This window comes from Sparus aurata, chromosome 24 (assembly GCF_900880675.1).
Source record: "Sparus aurata chromosome 24, fSpaAur1.1, whole genome shotgun sequence".
Taxonomy (NCBI): domain Eukaryota; kingdom Metazoa; phylum Chordata; class Actinopteri; order Spariformes; family Sparidae; genus Sparus; species Sparus aurata.
In genome coordinates, this window is record NC_044210.1 from 16,011,458 (window position 1) to 16,029,982 (window position 18,525).

The 18,525-nt window shown below is 43.7% G+C and overlaps 1 protein-coding gene across 1 annotated transcript in view; it reads right to left on the minus strand.

The window, feature by feature from the left end:
- filip1l (filamin A interacting protein 1-like) overlaps window positions 1-18,525 on the minus strand; it is a 72,398-nt gene that overhangs the window by 45,382 nt on the left and 8,491 nt on the right. The window contains exons 2-4 of the mRNA XM_030409883.1: window positions 1,535-1,856; window positions 387-560; window positions 109-287 (exon numbers count right to left, since the gene is read on the minus strand). Coding sequence (XP_030265743.1) covers window positions 109-287; window positions 387-560; window positions 1,535-1,846 — 665 coding nt within the window. The 5' untranslated portion in view covers window positions 1,847-1,856. The remainder of the gene's footprint in view (window positions 1-108; window positions 288-386; window positions 561-1,534; window positions 1,857-18,525) is intronic.

Here is an 18,525-nt window from a genome sequence, read left to right on the forward strand (position 1 = left end):
TCTGTAATTGCTTTGAGATCAAATGTCACCAAATGTCTCCGTGACGATGTTCATTGGAGGACCGGCAGCTCATTTCTGTGAGCTCTGGCGTCTGATTGGTGCACTGACCTCTCGCGCTCCTGCTCCAGCAGGTTTGTGAACTCGTCGCTCTTCTTCATGAACTCTCCGTGGTTCCTCTTCTCGTCCTCCAGCTTGTACAGGGCCTGTTTGTGCGACTGCTCCACCATCAACAGCTGCTCCAGCATCCGCCGGTGTGTCTCCCTCTGCTTCTCCACTAGCTTGTCCAGCTGTGGGGGAGGCACATAGAAAACATCTGTCACGTCTGGACTGCTCTGATACAGTCATTGAGGGCATTTTCTTTAATTGTGATTGAGAGGTGCTGTTACCTCCTCCATTGGTTTCTCATAGATGTCCTCCTGCAAGCCCTCAGCCTTGCCCTGGATGGCGTCCCTCTGCAGGGCCTGCAGCACTTTCTCTGGTGTGACAAAGCCATATTTGGCCTCCAGCAAGGCCAAGTCGAGCTTCTCTGCCTTCAGCACTGTGATCACTTCATCTCTGGCCTGTAGTGGGTATAGAAGATGGATCTGGTTAGATTCATCTTTGACGAGAGTCTACTTTAAACCAAGTGTTAACTTTAATCTTACCCATGCAGTAAAAGCCGTAAAGCACCAACGTTGTCAGTCGGTATTCGGCCCGATATACTAAACCAAAACTTTGGTATTTGTAGATCTGGGAATGGGACTCAACAATCTCAACTATCATTCTCTAGAATTGCCCTCCCTACCTTTCCTGTGTTTGGGTTACTCCACCAATCAGGAACAATAACAATTCATACACAATCACACAACGGTGGCAATTTGGGGTTCAATATCATGCCCAAGGACAAATCAACATGTAGACTACACAGGCCAGGGGTTCAACCACCAACCCTCTAACTGGTGGACTGACTCACTGTTAAAGTCTGGTGATACGTGGATCTAAGGAGGGACGTCTGCAGGGTTAGTGTAGGTACTCGGGGATACATGAGAACAGTAACATAAAATAACCATTAACATCAGATGAAAGTGTCAGATAGATGTAAAAACTGACTAAATCTACAGGATAGATAACGTGGACAAGCATAAACAAGGTCAGCTGCAGGATTACTGGGTCTTGTATTGATTTACGAGTGCCAGGAAGTCCAGAACTGTAGAACAGATACTTCTTTGTCTGCTCAGCTTGCTTTTGTCTACTTTGTTTCCTTGTGTCTAGCTTATTTAATCTCAGCAATAAGACAAACTCAGCCTTGTTCCAATCATACAGCATTATTGCCAGGGGCTTCCTGGATCCAGTGTTGGAATGACAGGAAGTATCCTCAGCTGTTAGCTGTCCATTAACACTGGCTTTTAGTCCATCTCGAGTGGCCAGTGCCCGCTGATCCACCGTGTCTGACTGTATGTCCGACTGGGGCCGGTGCCATGTCTGCGGGCCTGTCTGCTGCTGTGACAGCTAATTGTTCCCAGGGCTAAGTCCAAGTTTGCTCAGTTTGGATTACCTGCAGCTCTCCCTCGAGCAAGCTCAGCAGAAAGACGAGGTCATCTCTGGAAAGGTCCCTGGTCTTCTCCTTCCGACCCGCCTTCGTGGCACCACTGGCGTTCCCGGTCCCATTCCCAGTCCCACCAGCGCAGGTGCTGTTCTTGGCCGTCTTGTGATTTCTCTGGATGGTGCCGGTGTCGTCTGGTGGCTCCCGATGTCGGCTGCGGCGCTCGGCCCGTCCGGAGGGCTCCTCTCGCTCTGCAGAACGCTTGCGTGAGTCCGCCTGCTTGGCCTTGGTTATGTCCTCCAGACTGTTGCTGCGGGATCTCATGTTCCTCTACCTGTTGTGTGGAAGGAAAATGAAAGGATAAGAGTATTTTATGTTAATGTCGTTGTGTAGCATTTGCATTTCAGGAAGTTAAATAGTCCGCAACACTTCTCATCCAGCATAATCCAAGTCTCCAGAAGCTCTGAGATCTCAAACTGATTTGAAAAGATGGTATTTAAACGCATCCCTGTTAGATGGTGGTGCATTAACACTGTAAGCTTAGCAGCTAAAGTGAGCTTTTGGCGTAAAAAAAAGCGTCTTTTCAATTTGGGACCTCTGGGCTTCTACAGATTTGGATTGTGTCGGTTGAGCTGCACAGAGCCATTTTGTGTTTTACTTTTGGTTGTTTTTTGACGTTTTAAAACAAGTCCCCAACAATGCTGTTTTGCTGTGAAGCTCCAGAAATGTTTTGTGGACTGCAAAACTTCACCCAACTTTCCTCCAGCATGTGAGTAGGGAGTGACTGATCTTTTATTTTTTAGTGAACTGGTCCTTTAAGATACAAGAGAGGGAAAACAACAGAGCATAACGTGCCAAATTTGGATCAATGACCTCGACTTTGAAGGGCTTTTAAAAACAAATCACTCTCCGCTGCTGTTACACTGTCATTTATAATCAATCTATGATGCTTTGGAGTCACAAGGACACACTTTGTGCCTGATGAAATGTTTTAATTTGCATTTTCTGGCCGCGTCATTCAGGCATTAGAGGTCATGGATGCCAATTTCTCTCAGCCTGCCTCTGTATCCAAAACAAACACTCCAGCAAACCCTATACATCCAAAGAAATCAGAACAATACCCCACCGAACAAAAATGCAAATCTCGTCATCATCCTTGGATACCATCTAAACATCATTCTTGTTTATGACATATCGTACTGTGCAGTGGGATCTCGTCACACTGTCATCAAACTCCAAGTAGGTCATAAACCCGACCTACGTTCTGCGTCCAGGTCCACATTTGTCATCCGTACGACGCAACGGCATGTCGTCATTGCCTGACATGTTATTATTAGTCACTAAGCGGAACGGAGTCGTCATCACCACGTCGTACCCCCGGCCACAAAGCGTGATTATGCCACAAATTTCCCAACAGTGCCAGAACTCTTTTGGACCCCGGACCTCGAGTCCTGTCGCAACAAATTACCCGAAGCTGCCGAGCGACATTCACGGATGATGAATTTTCCCATAACGTGAAATTCTTGTCCAGAAAACGGCGGCCAAGATCGTTCTAGCAGAGGATTTAGGTACTGCGGTCTACTTGTGTACCTACTTTGTCTGTTTCACAGATGATGATAGGTGGTCTGATGTGTTTGGGCCCGGATCGGAAAAATGGGCAACATCCGAGATGACTTAGTGAGTTTTGAATTAAAATGCACCGCGGCTACCAAGCGAGGTCTGTTTGGAGTATACAGTGTGTCTTTGTGACATCTGGTTTATGAATGGGCCATTCAGTGACTCACTGACTTTGATAAATCGAAGGATGATAAATAGGTAAGTGCTGTAAACTGCAGTCTCGCAGGCAAAAGAACCATAAGCTCCTTTTTCCAAGTAATTTATTGCCTTTTCAGCATTATGCTCAGCTAAAGTAAATACATCCAAAAAGACGAACCAGAACTGAAACAAAAACATGCCGAGACTCATTTCTGATTGTTTGATGTGAGAGGGAATAATCTGCCTAAAGGCATTACGTCACCATCTATCAGGCTCGACTGGCGTCAAAAAGGTTTTCCATCTAACTGAGCTCAGAAGTTCCAGCTAAAGACAACATTTCACAACGACGTCCTGTCAGCTCCACAAAATAATGTCAGCTTTGATTGTTCTTCTGATGAAAGATTTCCCAACATGTAAGACTTCGTGAGCTGAGCTTTTATCTGCTCTGAGACTTAAGTCGTTCATCCGTGAAGACACAAGGTCAGTGTATTAACAGGAAAATAGCTCTGTTTCAATTTGCCAATTCATTATTTATTTGCTTTAACAGTCACCAGCAACGGTTTAATTTACATAGCACACAAAAAGCGAACACCTCGCCCTGATTGGACCTCAGAAACGAAGTGTTGGAGGCGTCCAGCCCGTGTGTGAGGCCCTCTGACAGTTTATGAGTAAGAAAGATGGCTGGGTGATTGCATTGTGCACACTCTAGGCACGGCGCCACATGATTCAGGGCTGAGGTAATTCCCTGCAGTCGAAGACAGACTCCACATCGACTTACTCACAGATCTGGGCTGCGGGGCGATAGACAGAAACCCCGCTCCGCTCAGATTTAGGTAATGAGCGTCCAAATCTTTCCTGTGCAGTATTTCAAGGACACAAGAACAGTTAGAATGTTTGTAACTTCATCCTGGACGTCATTAGAACGGCATGTAACCTCTCTAATGAGTTACTGCGCCGGCTACATAATTACCTCAGCCATCAGTCACTCCCGCAGATTGCGCATGATGCAACAAACTCACAGATGCATAAAAAAGGCTGCAGGGGTAGAGATTCAGGATGAGATAGTGCAACGGATCGGAGGGTCACAGACATGTAACGCGGCCCCGCCGGGATTCCCACATGTGCAAGTATCACATATCTGCAAAATCTCCGAGATGGATCAGAAATACATCACATAGTTCACAAAACGGTTCACAGAGAGGACGGGAAAACAGCTCCGGATTGGATCTGACGTATCTCCACATCGGTCCCCTTTTTCTGTCCCGCCGGGAGTTAGATAAATTAGTTTGGAGATCAGGGTTATATCTCTGGCAAATGACGGTCGTGATTTTTGTGAACTGTGTTATTGGTTATTGGAAACTTGGAGCGAGGCGGTCAGAATTGGAAACACTTGAATGAGCGCCGGCCAAGACTGTGCTTGCTTTGTGTTCACAGGCTGATGTGAAAATAATTTGTTGAACTGTAGCTACACGGCTCAAAACACCTTTCTTTCATTACACAAGCAATGCCGTGCTTAAAGGATTTGTCCTTTTGAAGATTTGAAGCCCAAATTATACTTAAGAATGTTCTACATTTATTAGATTAAAGTAATAAGCCTATAAGGCAAAGAAGAGTTTATTTATACAGCATCAATCAGACAAAAGGGCGGGTCGGAGTGCTTCACAGGGTCATGGGAATAAAAGTAAGACATTAAGCAAACATTAAAACTGCATTTTAAAGATATTACATACAGCAGGAAATAGTTAAAGGAACAGTTCACCAGAAAATGAATATTTAGTCATCAACCGCTCACCTCCACAAGAGCGTTTGCGATCTCGGGCTTCCGGAGACTTTCATTTTGTCGGACGAACAGATTTATATTTCTGCAAACCACAGATATGTTGAAACTTCTGCTCTGGTTATGTTTGGGCACAAGAACAGTTTGGTTCGGGTCTGTTTTGGTCGCTGAAAACTTGACCGGAGATGTCCTGACGTCCCATCAATAATATCTGTTGTTTTATTAGCAAGGCAGGCTGGAAGAATTGTCCCGAGGTGTCCTATAAAAATACCCTGCGGTTTCACGCCTACAAATGTTGAAACACAGTCTCGAACTGCGGTCGGTGGCTTGGCAGCCTTCTTGCCTGGAACTCCTCCAAAGACAGGTCGTAAACGTGTTACGTGAACGAGATACGGCACATTTTGTAGATATGTCAATGTGGTATGTCACCTATGAAGCAAATAAATATAAACACGAATGTGAACTTCCAACATTTTATCCTTTATACAAGTCTTAAAACAACGGTTGTTTAGGAGAACGCTGTTTTTCTGTGAAGCTCAGACTTTCTGTCAGTAGATAACGACTGAATTTTCACTTTTGGGTGAACTTTTCCTTTAAAGAGTAACAGGAAATTGCTCTCAAAACACTTTAAAATGTAAGAAGAAGGGTTATTTGGATGAAAAAGACACTAAACGATCACGTCCGACTGATACGATGAACCAGACTTCCTCTTCTCTAGGTGTTAAGCTTCACTATCGTCAGTTTTCCAGTCGTTAATCCGACACACCACATGGTGTAAACAGACTTCAGCACCAAATGAAAGCGCAGCGTAACAATACTCTGCTCTTAAACCTCTCGTGTACGCCGTGTGAGCACATACTTTCTCCATGACTGCATTTTGTTGTCTGTGCTGTCAGCTTCGCAGAAGGTGTGAACACGATTATACAACATCTGTTGCACAAGGCCTCAGATAAACTCTCTCGGATCCTCGAGAACCTGTATCACCTCTCCGTTATCGTGTTTGTACCTGCGCTGCTAACGCAACAATAACACATCATCCATCTGTCGAAGCGCTCAGTGACAATAGCAGCATGAATGAGCGGGTGTGTAAAATAACTGCCCAGAGATGACTTAACCGTGCTTTGTCCTCGCACTAATCCCATCCAGTCCTCGTCAGGAGTTTGAATAAACTCCAGTCATTTTTCATTATGTGAGCGGGGGACCGCTGCCAGGAGGTGATGTTATGATTAACAGGTGCTCACATCTTATGCAAGGGGAACTTGGCCGCTTCGCTCGGTTTTGGGAAAACAAAAGGCGACATGTTGAAAAGGATAATTCAAGCACAAGCAGGATAATATACGCAGAGGGAGGATTAATGAACGTCTTTATTTGATTTAATAGTCGCTGTGACTTCTTGCTTTAGGTATGCATACGTTTATATATGTGGTTGTATAACTTGTGCACACGGTAGGAGGAACAGGGTTGGACACACAGAAGCAACGCTTTGAGCTAAATGCTAACGTAAGCATGCTAACATGCCGACGATGATGATAAAATACCTAAAGATTGACAAGAAGGTCCAATACTGTCCGGGACAAATCAGAAAGTGAGGAATGAAGTCGGAAAATGCAACTAAACATAACGTAAAGAAAACTTAAAAACATCACGTCGTCCGCGAACTTTTCTGCACATCAGGTAGATTTTAGTGGTTATGTAACGATGAAGACTACAACTCCCATGATCCCACATGACTTACATCTTTTATTTCGCAGCAGAAATTACATGTTGTGCATTTAAGTAGAATACTTTTAGCATCAAGATATAATCAAATCAAAGAGAAAGGCCCATTTCTGCATGTTCACCTTCTCGTTTTAGCACATTAGCATGCTAACATTTAATCACACCAAATACAGAAAACACTGATGGAGTTGTCATTAGTTTTGCGGTAATTTCCACCACGATGAATGTTTGATTAATGTCACGACAATCCATCCAATAGATGTTGAAACATTTCAGTCTGGACCGAAGCAGTGACCCAGCAGACCGACGCTGCCCTCCTCGGAGCCGCACTACAAAATTAGCATTATTAATAAAAACAGCTTGCTTATTCATTCATAAGTTACTTTTTTTTTTCTCCCCCCCACCGCTCCTCCTTTCCCGAGGCCCTTCCATTACCTTGTGCTCTCATTAAGCAGTGAGGACAATGTCCGAAGCCAAAAGCAAAGCTGTTACTGGAAACTGTTGGCAGTTTGGGCTCGTCTAGCCGGGACCACCAAGGTTTCTCCGACGAGCTACCAGGTCAAAAGGCTCATTCATTCAAAGAGTTTTTAACGCAATGAACTCACCAAGCCAGCCAGCCCGCCGGTGCCTAACTCATAAACCCTCGTAAAGTCCGTCTAAAATGGCCATCGAGTAATTTCATCACACATCTGAACACTTTAGAAAAGCGATTAGAGCTTATTATTTTGAGACTTTATGATTTTGGATCGTCCCCGTGGCTGTTGGGACTCGCAATCAAATCCTCACACCAGAGTAACGAGTCTTTTCCGCGTGTTAATATTTGTCGATACACCTTCGAGCGCCGTCTCACGGGACGCCGGGATCTTTTACAGCGAGCTCTAGCCGTCGCCGAGAGCGAAAAGCGAGGCCTCTCTGTCAGCGATGACTTCACTTTTTCATGCGAGCTGGAAGTGAAGACGAGGGAGGGCCGTTAAAGTGGAGAAAGGTGAAAGGTGAGGAAGCAGGTGTGCTGCAAAAAAACACACCTCTCCCACACACACACACACACACACACACGCAAACAGCAGCCTGTGAGGACGGCTGGCATGCGAGCAGAACATATGCACGCATGGACACACCCACACACAAATTACAGAGTAAATTCCTGCAGCCTGACATCACGCCGCTGTCAATGTGATTGAGGGGAAGAGAAACGCAGATCAAACGAGAGCAGAGAAAGGGGAGCGAGGGGAGGGAAGATGGAGGAGCTGCAGCGTCTCCTTTGAGGGGATCTGCTGGTAATATACAGCTTACTGTACACAAAGTGCACTAAATCACCACGTGCATCGACGGACCTTCGCAATCCCCGTCTGATAAAAACAGGCCATTTTTCTGATTCCCTGCAAAGTTCATGTTTCTCGTCCTGTTCATGTTTTGACACTTGACATTGTTTTCATCGACTTCTGACACATTTAAGACGAGAGCACAAGTTAGTAGGGTTAAAGTTTATCTGAGAGATTTCAAGAATGGAACATGGAAAATCGGTGGAAGGAAAGTTAAAAACACCTGAATGTGTATTTGGATGTTTTTTTTTTTTTTGGACGCCATCTTTCCAGAATGGAAATGTAACGGATGCAAAGAATCTCAGAATTCAATACGTTTGCATGAAAAAAAAAAAGACAGTTTTGCCTGTTTGATTCTGACTTTAAACAGGAAAAATTAATTAGCTACAGAAACCAGAACAAATATCTGTGAAACTACAAATGTGTGCAGCGAAAGTTCAGTTAGCGTTAGATCCAAAATCACCAGTTTTCCTTTAGTGGACAAGTTAAAAACTTAACGCATTGCATGAAAACAATATTTTCACCTGTTTGAATCAGACAGAAAGAAAGATGAAGGACTTTATTTGTGAGAAATGACTTGCTAGCTTATTGATGCTTTTCTTTTGCCGTTTTTGACTTTATCTTTCTTTCACTTTTATGTTTGTACGGTAAATATGAAGCAACTGTAGGAAGCCACTTAGCTTAGCATAAGTACTGGCTAGCATGACTCTGTTCAGAGTTAACAAACTCGTCAACAATGTCGTACAAATTAGGTCTTTCTGAACATGTACCAAGCTTTCCCGCAGTGTATCTACCTCTGGATAGACCAAAGCTAGCTGCTCTCCCTGGTTGATGTGTTTATGCTAAGCTAACTGCTAACTGCTGGCTGTAGCTTCATATTAAGTGTGCAGACATGAAACTGGTGTCAATATTCTCATTCGGCTCTTCGTAGGAAAGCAAATACAAATATTGATGATGCTGGTTAGCGCAAAATCTGAAAGAAGAAGAAAAACAACATATTCAAAACTGCAGTTTTAATCTGTCAGTAATCCACAAAATCTGTTTGCCATTTTTGACTTTATCTTTCTTTCACTTTCATGTTTGTACAGTAAATATGAAGCGACTGTAGGAAGCCACTTAGCTTAGCATAAGTACTGGCTAGCATGACTCAACAATGTTGTACAAATGAGGACTTTCTGAACATACGCCAAGCTTTCCCGCGGTGTATCTAACTCTGGAAAGGGCAAAGCTAGCTGCTCTCCCTGGTTGATGTGTTTGTGCTAAGCTAACTGCTAACTGCTGGCTGTAGCTTCATATTAAGTGTACAAACATGAAAGTGGTGTCAATCTTCTCATTTGGTTCTTCGTAGGAAAGCAGATACAAATATTGATGAAGCTGGTAAGCACAAAATCTGAAAGAAGAAGAAAAACAACATATTTTAAAGAAGTGTTATCCCGCCGTGACTACAGGAGCCGTTTTAATCTGTCGGTAATCCACAAAATCTGTTTGTGGCCCGTGAAAACTCTGTCATATGGAGGAGAAGCTGGAGACGGTGTTGCAAATCAGGTTTAAGATGCTTGTTTTCACCTCAGCGTGACTCAAAGCGTCGGTGTTAGAGGTCGGCATGTACAGTCGGAGGCGAACCGATCCGCGTGAAATCAGATCAGATGTTGCTCGTTTTCCACGCTGTAAGAAGAAGTTCTGGTCAGGTGCGCTGGACGCGAGGTCACATCCAGGCGGCAGACTGCGTCGTCAAACATCCATTTTATCTCTCAGATGGACTCATATCTGCTGGACAGTCTGTACTGTACCACACATGCTCGCATACTCAATTAGTTATTCATGAAATCAATTATTCATCCGTCAGTCTTTTACACATTCCTGGTGAACGATGTCACCCGTGCACATCATTATTCACTGTCATATCAGCCGTCTGAGTGCGAGGCCACGCAGAGGAAAAGGGCAAAAAAAAAAACAGAAAAAGAAACAAGAGGAAGTCAAATTAACTCAGCGATGATTAAAGTACAAACTTTGGGGGTCAGAAGGCGCAAGATCCAAAATCACCACATTTCATTTTGGCTCTGCGGACGCTTCAGATGAGTTTTTACATTACAGGTTCACAGTTTTAACATTTTTTTTAGCTTTCAGCAGCCATTAATTCAACAGATAATTATAACAACACCTCAATGTCTCAATGACGCCCAGACAGACGGTGCGTAAATGTTTTGGTAACATCATTAAGTGGCTGCGAATGTGTTGGAAGAAGGCGCGGGGCTTTCTTCAGAACATTGTGAATTATAAATATATGTTAAATGCATCAGCAATGCTAATAGCACCCAAAGAACGACTCGGGAGAGCAGCGTGCCGTGCCAGAGGGGTTTCCATCTCCGAGAAAAAAGCAAAAGAGCTGAGTGAAGTATTTACTAACAGAGCAGGAGTTGCCTCAGCAACAGGTAACGATCAGCCGACGGGCCTCGAGGTCGGACGAGGTGCCATAAAACCGTCGGAGGTGCTTCCTGCGAGCGCCGCGGAGCAGCGAGAGAAGTGGTTTGGGAATTCTTCAGCGCTGAAGTCGTCCGAGGTGGAAGACAAACAGAGATGTCTCGGCCTCAGACGCATGCAGGCTGTTATTTAAAGCCGCGGGACGCAAGACGGAGACGCTCGCCGCTGCAGGAGGAGGAGGAGGAGGAGGAGGAGGCTGCGTCGAGGCCTCCTGCCTGCGAGATGATGCAATCCAGGGAAATGTTTGGACGCGCCAGAAACTGTAACAGTGTCAGATTTGCACATTTCTGCCAAAACAAGACACAGGGATCGCATTCAGCAACATCTCTCAGTCTGATGGAGTAAACCTCGGCAGGAGCCACGAGAGAGGCGGCGATGATAAAATATCACGTCGTCCTCGCCTCCTCTGCTGTGAACATCTGTTATTCACTCACTATCAGTTCTTTCTAGGACTGATGGAAATATACTGAACACACAACGAGCAGCAGAGGAGCATGTTTGATCAGCGGGGGGCGCTGTGATGCCAGAAAAGTCCAGACAGATGAAGCTCTGACTGGGAGATGGGAGTTAAGAGATATTTGAGGACCTCATTATGACATTTTTTGGTGATAAGTCCCATATTTATTGGTGTTTCATTCAACTAAAGATGCCCTCCGGACGTAGAAAACACGTATTTGTTGGACTCTGATCAGCCTTCATGTGAAAAACACGGCAAAGCTTCAACGTCCAAGTGAGGGAACAATAAGCAGAATGCATTTCTGAGCAGTTGTGGTCTTTGATATTTTCTCCTTATTGTAATTCTGCTGCTGCTGCTTCCGTCTACTTAGTATTCATGACATCAGGTTTATGTCTGTGCTGGAGGACGGATCTGTCTTCTGTTGCCTCCAGAGGGTTTTCTCCTGTTTTAGTGCATTTTTAAACTTTGTTGCTCGTCTGAAATAATCTCTGCAGCTTCTCAAACGTGAGAATTAGCAACAAGTCTTCCTCTTAAATGATAGTCTGCTGAATTCTTTGGGGTTTTGGACCGAACGAGCAATTTGAAGAAGGACGTAATCACCAGAACGAATGATTCTTTTAGGTTAAATTTGAATGTTATGTTGCGACAACGCTGTGTTTATGGTCCGGTTGGGTTTTAGGCTTAAAAACCACGTGGTTATGTTTAGGAAAAGATCATGTTTTGGCTTAAAATACCTGTTTTTGTTTTCACAAAATCAGCTGGAAATTGTCCAGTAGTTTCACGTTTACAAATGTTGAAACGTAGTCCTGAACAGCGGTCGCTGGCTTCGCAATCTTCTCTAATTTCACCGCCACGAAAATGAAATTACGCTGACGAACATGCACTCTAAACGCGGTATGACGCGTAAATAAACGCATAACGCCGTCATTTTACCCTCACACAAAGAGAAATAAACCCTTTTTTTTGTTGTTTTTTACAGACAGTGAAAGAGTCTCTGAGCCAAAACACACAGCGATCTGTTCTCGATCTCTGAGCTCTGACCAGGTGACACGACATCGAGCTGTCGACCGTAAAAGACAGCGAGTGGAGGGTGATTAGTCGTCTGGGACTACGGGAGGAAAGACAGACGTAGACGGGGGACTCGCGCTTCCTGTGCCGGGTTTACGTGTGAAGGTTTTCAGTCTGGGAGGACGGCCAAGTCTGATGTTAAACCGTGAACCGTGGCCAAGCATACATGCACTTAGTCTTTCTCCGCTGCCTTAATTGAACAGCGGCGTTGCCACGAGAATGTCTTTCTCATGATCTCATGGCTGGCTGCGAGCGTGGCGTTTTACAGTTTCGTGTGTGTGTGTAATGTCTTCGCCGTATATTAGCGATCTTCCCCCCTCCTCCACGCCGAGGTCTCCAACATCAGGGGAAAACACGAGCAGACAGCGGGGCGCGAGTTCAGCAACCTCTCGACCAGAACCGAGACTAAACGGCTTTTTAACGGTTCTTGTTTTGATCCGAACGGAGCATGACGCACGTGAAGCGAACCTCCTCCTCTTACAGAGCCGGGCTCTATGTATAGGCTCCGTACATGTTCCAAACACGCCCCCGATGGATTTAATATCCCGTATCAGATTTCGTCCGTTGGCAGGTGCTCCACGCTCGGTGTCATCGGACTGTAACCTTGTCGGTTTTCAGAGCAGGTGATTATGAGAGGGAGATGCTCGTTGTAGGAGGCTGATGGGAGGTGATGATATCAGACAGATAACTGCAGAAAGTGAAGAGGTCAGCCGGTTCAGCGGCGGCAGGACTTTGCATCAACCCTGGACCGACTGTGGAAGCAGTTTCCCGTCACTGCTCTCGTCAACCAGGCAGTCGTCCGGTTGGGAAGTCTTTCTTCCGACAGAGGAAACGATACCATGTCTGTACAAAACACGACTTTGGTAAAAGTCCACGTGAACCGTAGGGGAAAAGTTATCACGTAGACTCCTAAAAGTCATTTCATGGCATCACAGATTTTGTATTGACCCGTTTTTTATCCCGGCCGATCAGCAGATGTGACATTCGGCATTCCTCTGCACAAGAATCTCTATTTTTTCTATAATATATATATAAGGTTGTGTAACACCGTGCTGTTGTGTTATTCTAGAAATATAAAATGTTCTATCTCAACCTGCGACTTGGCAGAGAGAAGACAAGAGGATATAAACCTCCTACATCTCTAACAGCTCTCAGGTCTTTCGGATTTCACCTGATGAGGCAACAATCTTTTAAAAAACACCCAGATTTCTGTTCTTTTATTTGAAATTGCGCTCCTCCTCCTCCTCCTCCTCCTACATGTGAAGCCCTCCTGTGTTGCCCAGCATGACGGAGCAGAGCCCAGACAGATCCGATGGAGGGAAGGTGTGAATATCTGAAGTCGACTGTCACCACCGAGGGCCACCGGGGAAGAAGACGAATCGCCTACAACGATCCTGAGACGAGGATCCTCCGGTGCTGCATCCTCAGAACACAGATAAACACCTGCGCCGACACACGAAGGCTTTAAATGCTGCTTTCAGAACGATTTCATGCTCCTTTTTAATCAGATTAAACTGGATCCTGCTGTGGAGAAGGATGTGGAAGGCTGGGATCTGGTTTAGTTTGTTTTCTTTCAGTATTTATGTTATTTTTTTTATTTCAGAGCAGATATTTAGCCAAATTATCATCTATTTTATCTCAATTCTATGTGTTATATCATCAAGTTTCACCAACTATAAATATATAAATAATTATTTATTTGACCAGTACAAATAAATAATTAGTACATTTACTCAGGTACTGTACAGCAGCACAACTTTTACGTACTTGAATTTAAACTTTCTGCTGCTTCGTACTTCCACTCCACCACATTTATTATGTATTTGATTACTTTAGTTACTAGTTACTTTACATCAGAGCCAAATCAGATAAAGATAACGGCAAGTATACAGTTTATATATTCATGTAAATATATGTCTAATTTGCCTTAACGTGTACTTTTGATACATTTATTTCCAGATGATTACGTTTAATACTTAAGTACATTTAACATCAGATACTTTAAGACTTTTACTCTATTACTATTTGAAGGGGGGACTTTCTGTGGACTTCTTGTTCCAATTTTTATTAAGTTTCACAAAAGTATTGTGTGTAAATGTTCTTCGTATCTGTTGTTTGATGTCCAGATGAGTTTCTACTTGATGTTGTTTGTTTCGTTTCTGTCCGGCCAGCAGAGGGCAGCACCTTGTTATGTTTGGGAGCGGCTGCTCAGCTTCAGCTACAACATCTCCTTTACATATTCATCCAGTTGTTTTTGACTACAGATGCTTATAAAGCTTATAACAGGCAGGTTTTGATGCATGGCCACACTGTTATTCTATAGTTAAAGGTGCACTACGTAGTTCCAGGGGTGAAAGTTGGTATTTACAATATCAAAAAGCGAAGAAGACAAACTCAGAAATGTTTGTTTGCCTTGATTTAAAAAATGTTTAAAAGCCATCCTTGAAATAAAGGTCCGTCAAAGAATGTTTGAAGCTCATAATCAAATATCCTGCAAACATAAATAAGAATTAAACTGTTTGTTTGTTTAGCACGGAAGATTTTTGCTCTTCCGACACCGCCTGAAAGTGCGAATTCTGACAAAGCACTGAAATAAAACCCTTATTTGCAAGACACAAAATCCAAAAGATGATCGGTAACACTAATTGATAGTTTTTTGTTGTTTTTGTGCTTTTTTCTTAGATATTTACCTGTTTACTTTGGAATTTTTTGGGGAATGTATCAACTAAAATATATATTTTGCAATTCCGGTCTTTCATAATGTAGTTAACTGCATGTTGAATGGATCCTTGTATTGTTAACTGCACACAGCTCAGACAAATTAGCTTGTTTTTTAGTTTTTGACCGTATATTTTAACATTAAGCATCAACTGTACCTGAATAAACAACATGCGAGTCGTTCTCATGTCAAAGAAAGCTGATTTCGCTGTTTTTAAAATGACGTGGGCTCAAGAGTTTCGCTCCCCTGATTGAGACCTGACAGCAGATTAGAGTCGGGTAAATGTGCTCGTCTGTCTCACCAGCTGTCAGGATACAAGCTACAGTTCACTCAGACAGCAACGCTCCTCTGATCGACAACGAACCCCCCCGACAAAGGAGAGAGTCGCGCACTCGCTCATTCACCGGTGCGTTCCCGGTCTGTCCATCCATCTGTGCGGTGACAGAGGATTGACAGTGGAGGATTACAGGGTCACAGCATCCGTCAGCTGGTCCACATGCTGTCACACATCCAGCCTCCAGCTGAGGGTACACCTCCACCTTATAGTCGCGCAAAAACACATCAGCGGACTGTTGTGCCAAAAATTGGAGCTTCTTGAAACAGCCGCGTAAATCCAGACAACAAGGAACCTTTTACCTCTTCACAAACGAGGTCCTGGGTCTAAAAGTTCTGTTTACTTCGGATGGGAACTCAAATGCTAATGCTAATGCTAATGCATCTCCTCGGCTGCAGGGGCAATTTCTGTTTAAACTGCTTTCTGCTAAGCTAAGTTGATGCACCTGCAGGAATTGTTAGCATGTATCCCAGTAAAGCAGCACAAAGCTGCAAGCGTTCTTGCTTTATAGTGCAATAATTAGCTAGATTTCAGTTTTTAAACATGCTTCAAGTGATTTTAACAATACATCTGCCGCCATAAGTCAAACCAAGAGGAACATATTTTTAAAAAATGGGCAGCTAGGAGATGAGCTGCTTCACTTCACCGTCTGGTCGTCTCTTTAATTTCCCTCCCCTGTGTTTATATGAAAGCGCCATCAGTGGCTGCTCAGACTCTTTGGGGACACATAATGTGAAGTCACCAATGAGGCAAAAATATTATGAAGTCCCTCGTTATCTCCCCAGCTGATCACTGTCCGTCCTCTTATTTCTGCCTGTAATCCAATCCGTCCAGCGGCCGGCAAACACCGGGCTAAAATTAGGGGGTCATCCAATCCGCTGCACGGTAGAAGTGAGGAGAGCTGAGTGGCGTTGGACCGCGTCCCGCTGAGGAACTGTACTCTGGTCTGCATTTATCCTGCGGCGGCCAACATGTTATCAAGTGTTATAGGTACTTTCCAGCTATCAGCTTCGACCACACAGTGCAGTGGTGTTGTAAGTGAGCTGCAGCAGATCTGACCTGTAGTCAGATATGAAGCGTGTGGATGAACTTAAACAGGGAAATTCAAAGCAGTAAGTGAGCCGGAGTCAGCAGCGACGCCTGAGTCCCTTCAGCTTCCTCCAAACACATTTGGTGCGAGCATGACTTCCTGTCAACTGTTCAGACGTGTTTGCTTGGCGATTAAAGTGCTTTTCATCCTTTATTCAGATATTAATTAACTTGATTTTTCACATGCTGTTAACGGTATTTACCATTAGTTTTCTTGTGTTATTGATAATTTGATAATCAACTCAATGTCCTTGATAACCGTTAGCGATGTTAGCACCAGCGTTTTTTCGTAGCTTAGTGTGCAAAACGTTTTGGATCATTTTGCTAATCAACTCAGCGTCTTTGGGTACATAGGCTAACTGTTCGTGACGTTAGCTAGTCACTCAGTGTAGCTACACTGTTAGCGCTTAGCTAATATTAGGTCACCAATGCTAAGACCCTCATTTGCAAGACACAAAATCAAAAAAATGAATGGTAATGCTAATTGAGCATTTTTTTGTTGGTTTTGTGCTTTTTTCTTAGATATTTTCCAGTTTACTTTGGTATTTTTGGGGAGTGTATCAACTAAAATATATATTTTGCAATCAACGTAGCGTCTTCGGGTACATAGGCTAACTGTTTGTGACGTTAGCTAGTCACTCAGTGTAGCTACACTGTTAGCGCTTAGCTAAAATTAGGTCACCGCAGCTGTCAACGCTCTGACGTACGTTCGTCATCCAACCTTATTAGGCTACTCAGAAAGCTGACAAAGTCATCAAAATCCTAAACACACTAAATACAAAATGATAACCTGTAAATACAAACAATAATCTAAATAATCATCTTACTAGTGATGTTAGCTAGTCAGCTAGCCTAGAAAAGCGTCAAGCTTATAAGCGATTCAGTTTTACTGCTCACACTTGCATGAAGGTGAACGTTGGTCACTTTAACATCCTCCATTTTCTTTGTGCATTGAATTGTGTGTGAATACATCAACAGCAAATTCAGAAATTAATGTTTTTTTACACTTGATTATGTTTTTTCTGTCTCTTTTCAGGTCTAACACACTACAAACCTTCTCAGTATGTTCAGTATTATGTGTGACACGACTCAAGGTTCCTAAATACCCTTTTAAACGTTTTCATCCAGGGAGCAGCTCTCTGTGGAGGCAGACGTCCTCCTCAAAACTTATCTAAAATGGTAATTAAATGTAGGCTTAGCTTCGCTGTCTTCAACCTTTTTGTCCCTGTAGGCCCCCCTCCCGGCCCGGTTGCCCAGCAACCTCCTGAATAAGCCGCCTGATGAGTCACACCGTGGGCTGTTTACAAGTCAGATGTCGAATGTCGATGTGAGTCAGCAAATCAATCGAGTATCTGATTCACAAACAAGCAGATTGTTTTTTAGAAGGAGCAATTATGCATCCAAAATGTCCCGAAGCGCCTTCCTGGCAAACTATTATACGGTATCAGGATCTTATTATCGAGCAGTGAATTATATCTGGAGGGGAGGTTGATTTTTTAATGTCACCTGAGCCGGTCGATGGAGCTTTTTATTCCTCTGTGTGCGTCCATAAATGCTCGAGATCAATGTGGCGTTACAGGTAAATCTGGTGGTATGAAGCTGACTGGCATTCAGAAAGAGATGTTGTAACTGCTGATGAAGGTCACGTGGCTTTCTGACATATTTATCGTCTATTACAGAACCAGCTCTTGTAAAAATGTTCCCCTGAGTTTATGACAAGAGAGGAGGGGAGAGATTTTATCTTCCTCCTCCACCTGTCATCGATTGTGTCTAAATATAGCTTCAGACTGAAGCCAAGTAGAAAAAGGACAAATACCTGGGCACTTCTGTGGACGTGCTCAGGCCTTTAAAGCTGCAATAAACCTTTTGTTTTTGGCCACTAGGGGGCAGCAGAAACAACGCTGACATGAATCTCCTCTTCTTTTTTGTTGTTTTTACCAAACACTGAGGGAAGATCGCCAAATGCTCTGGTAGGAAACAGTTGCCTCGTACTCATGACTCGGATGTGTCTTCCGATTGGGTGGTTTTTGTTGCGTTTTGTGCAACCGTTAGTAATATTGCGTTGAATTTGAAGACCAGAGAACCAAAACATTGAGCTAAAAGGTGCTAAAGCAGAGTCGGGTGATAAAGCTGTGGGTTCATCACAACAAGTAGTCGTATGATATATTGTCAATAAACAAAATGTGCATATATTCTAAAAATAACACTTTTCATGGGAATACAAAGTCATAATCCAAAATATGATAGACGACGAACTGCTTCTAACAAAGTCCTTTCTTGTT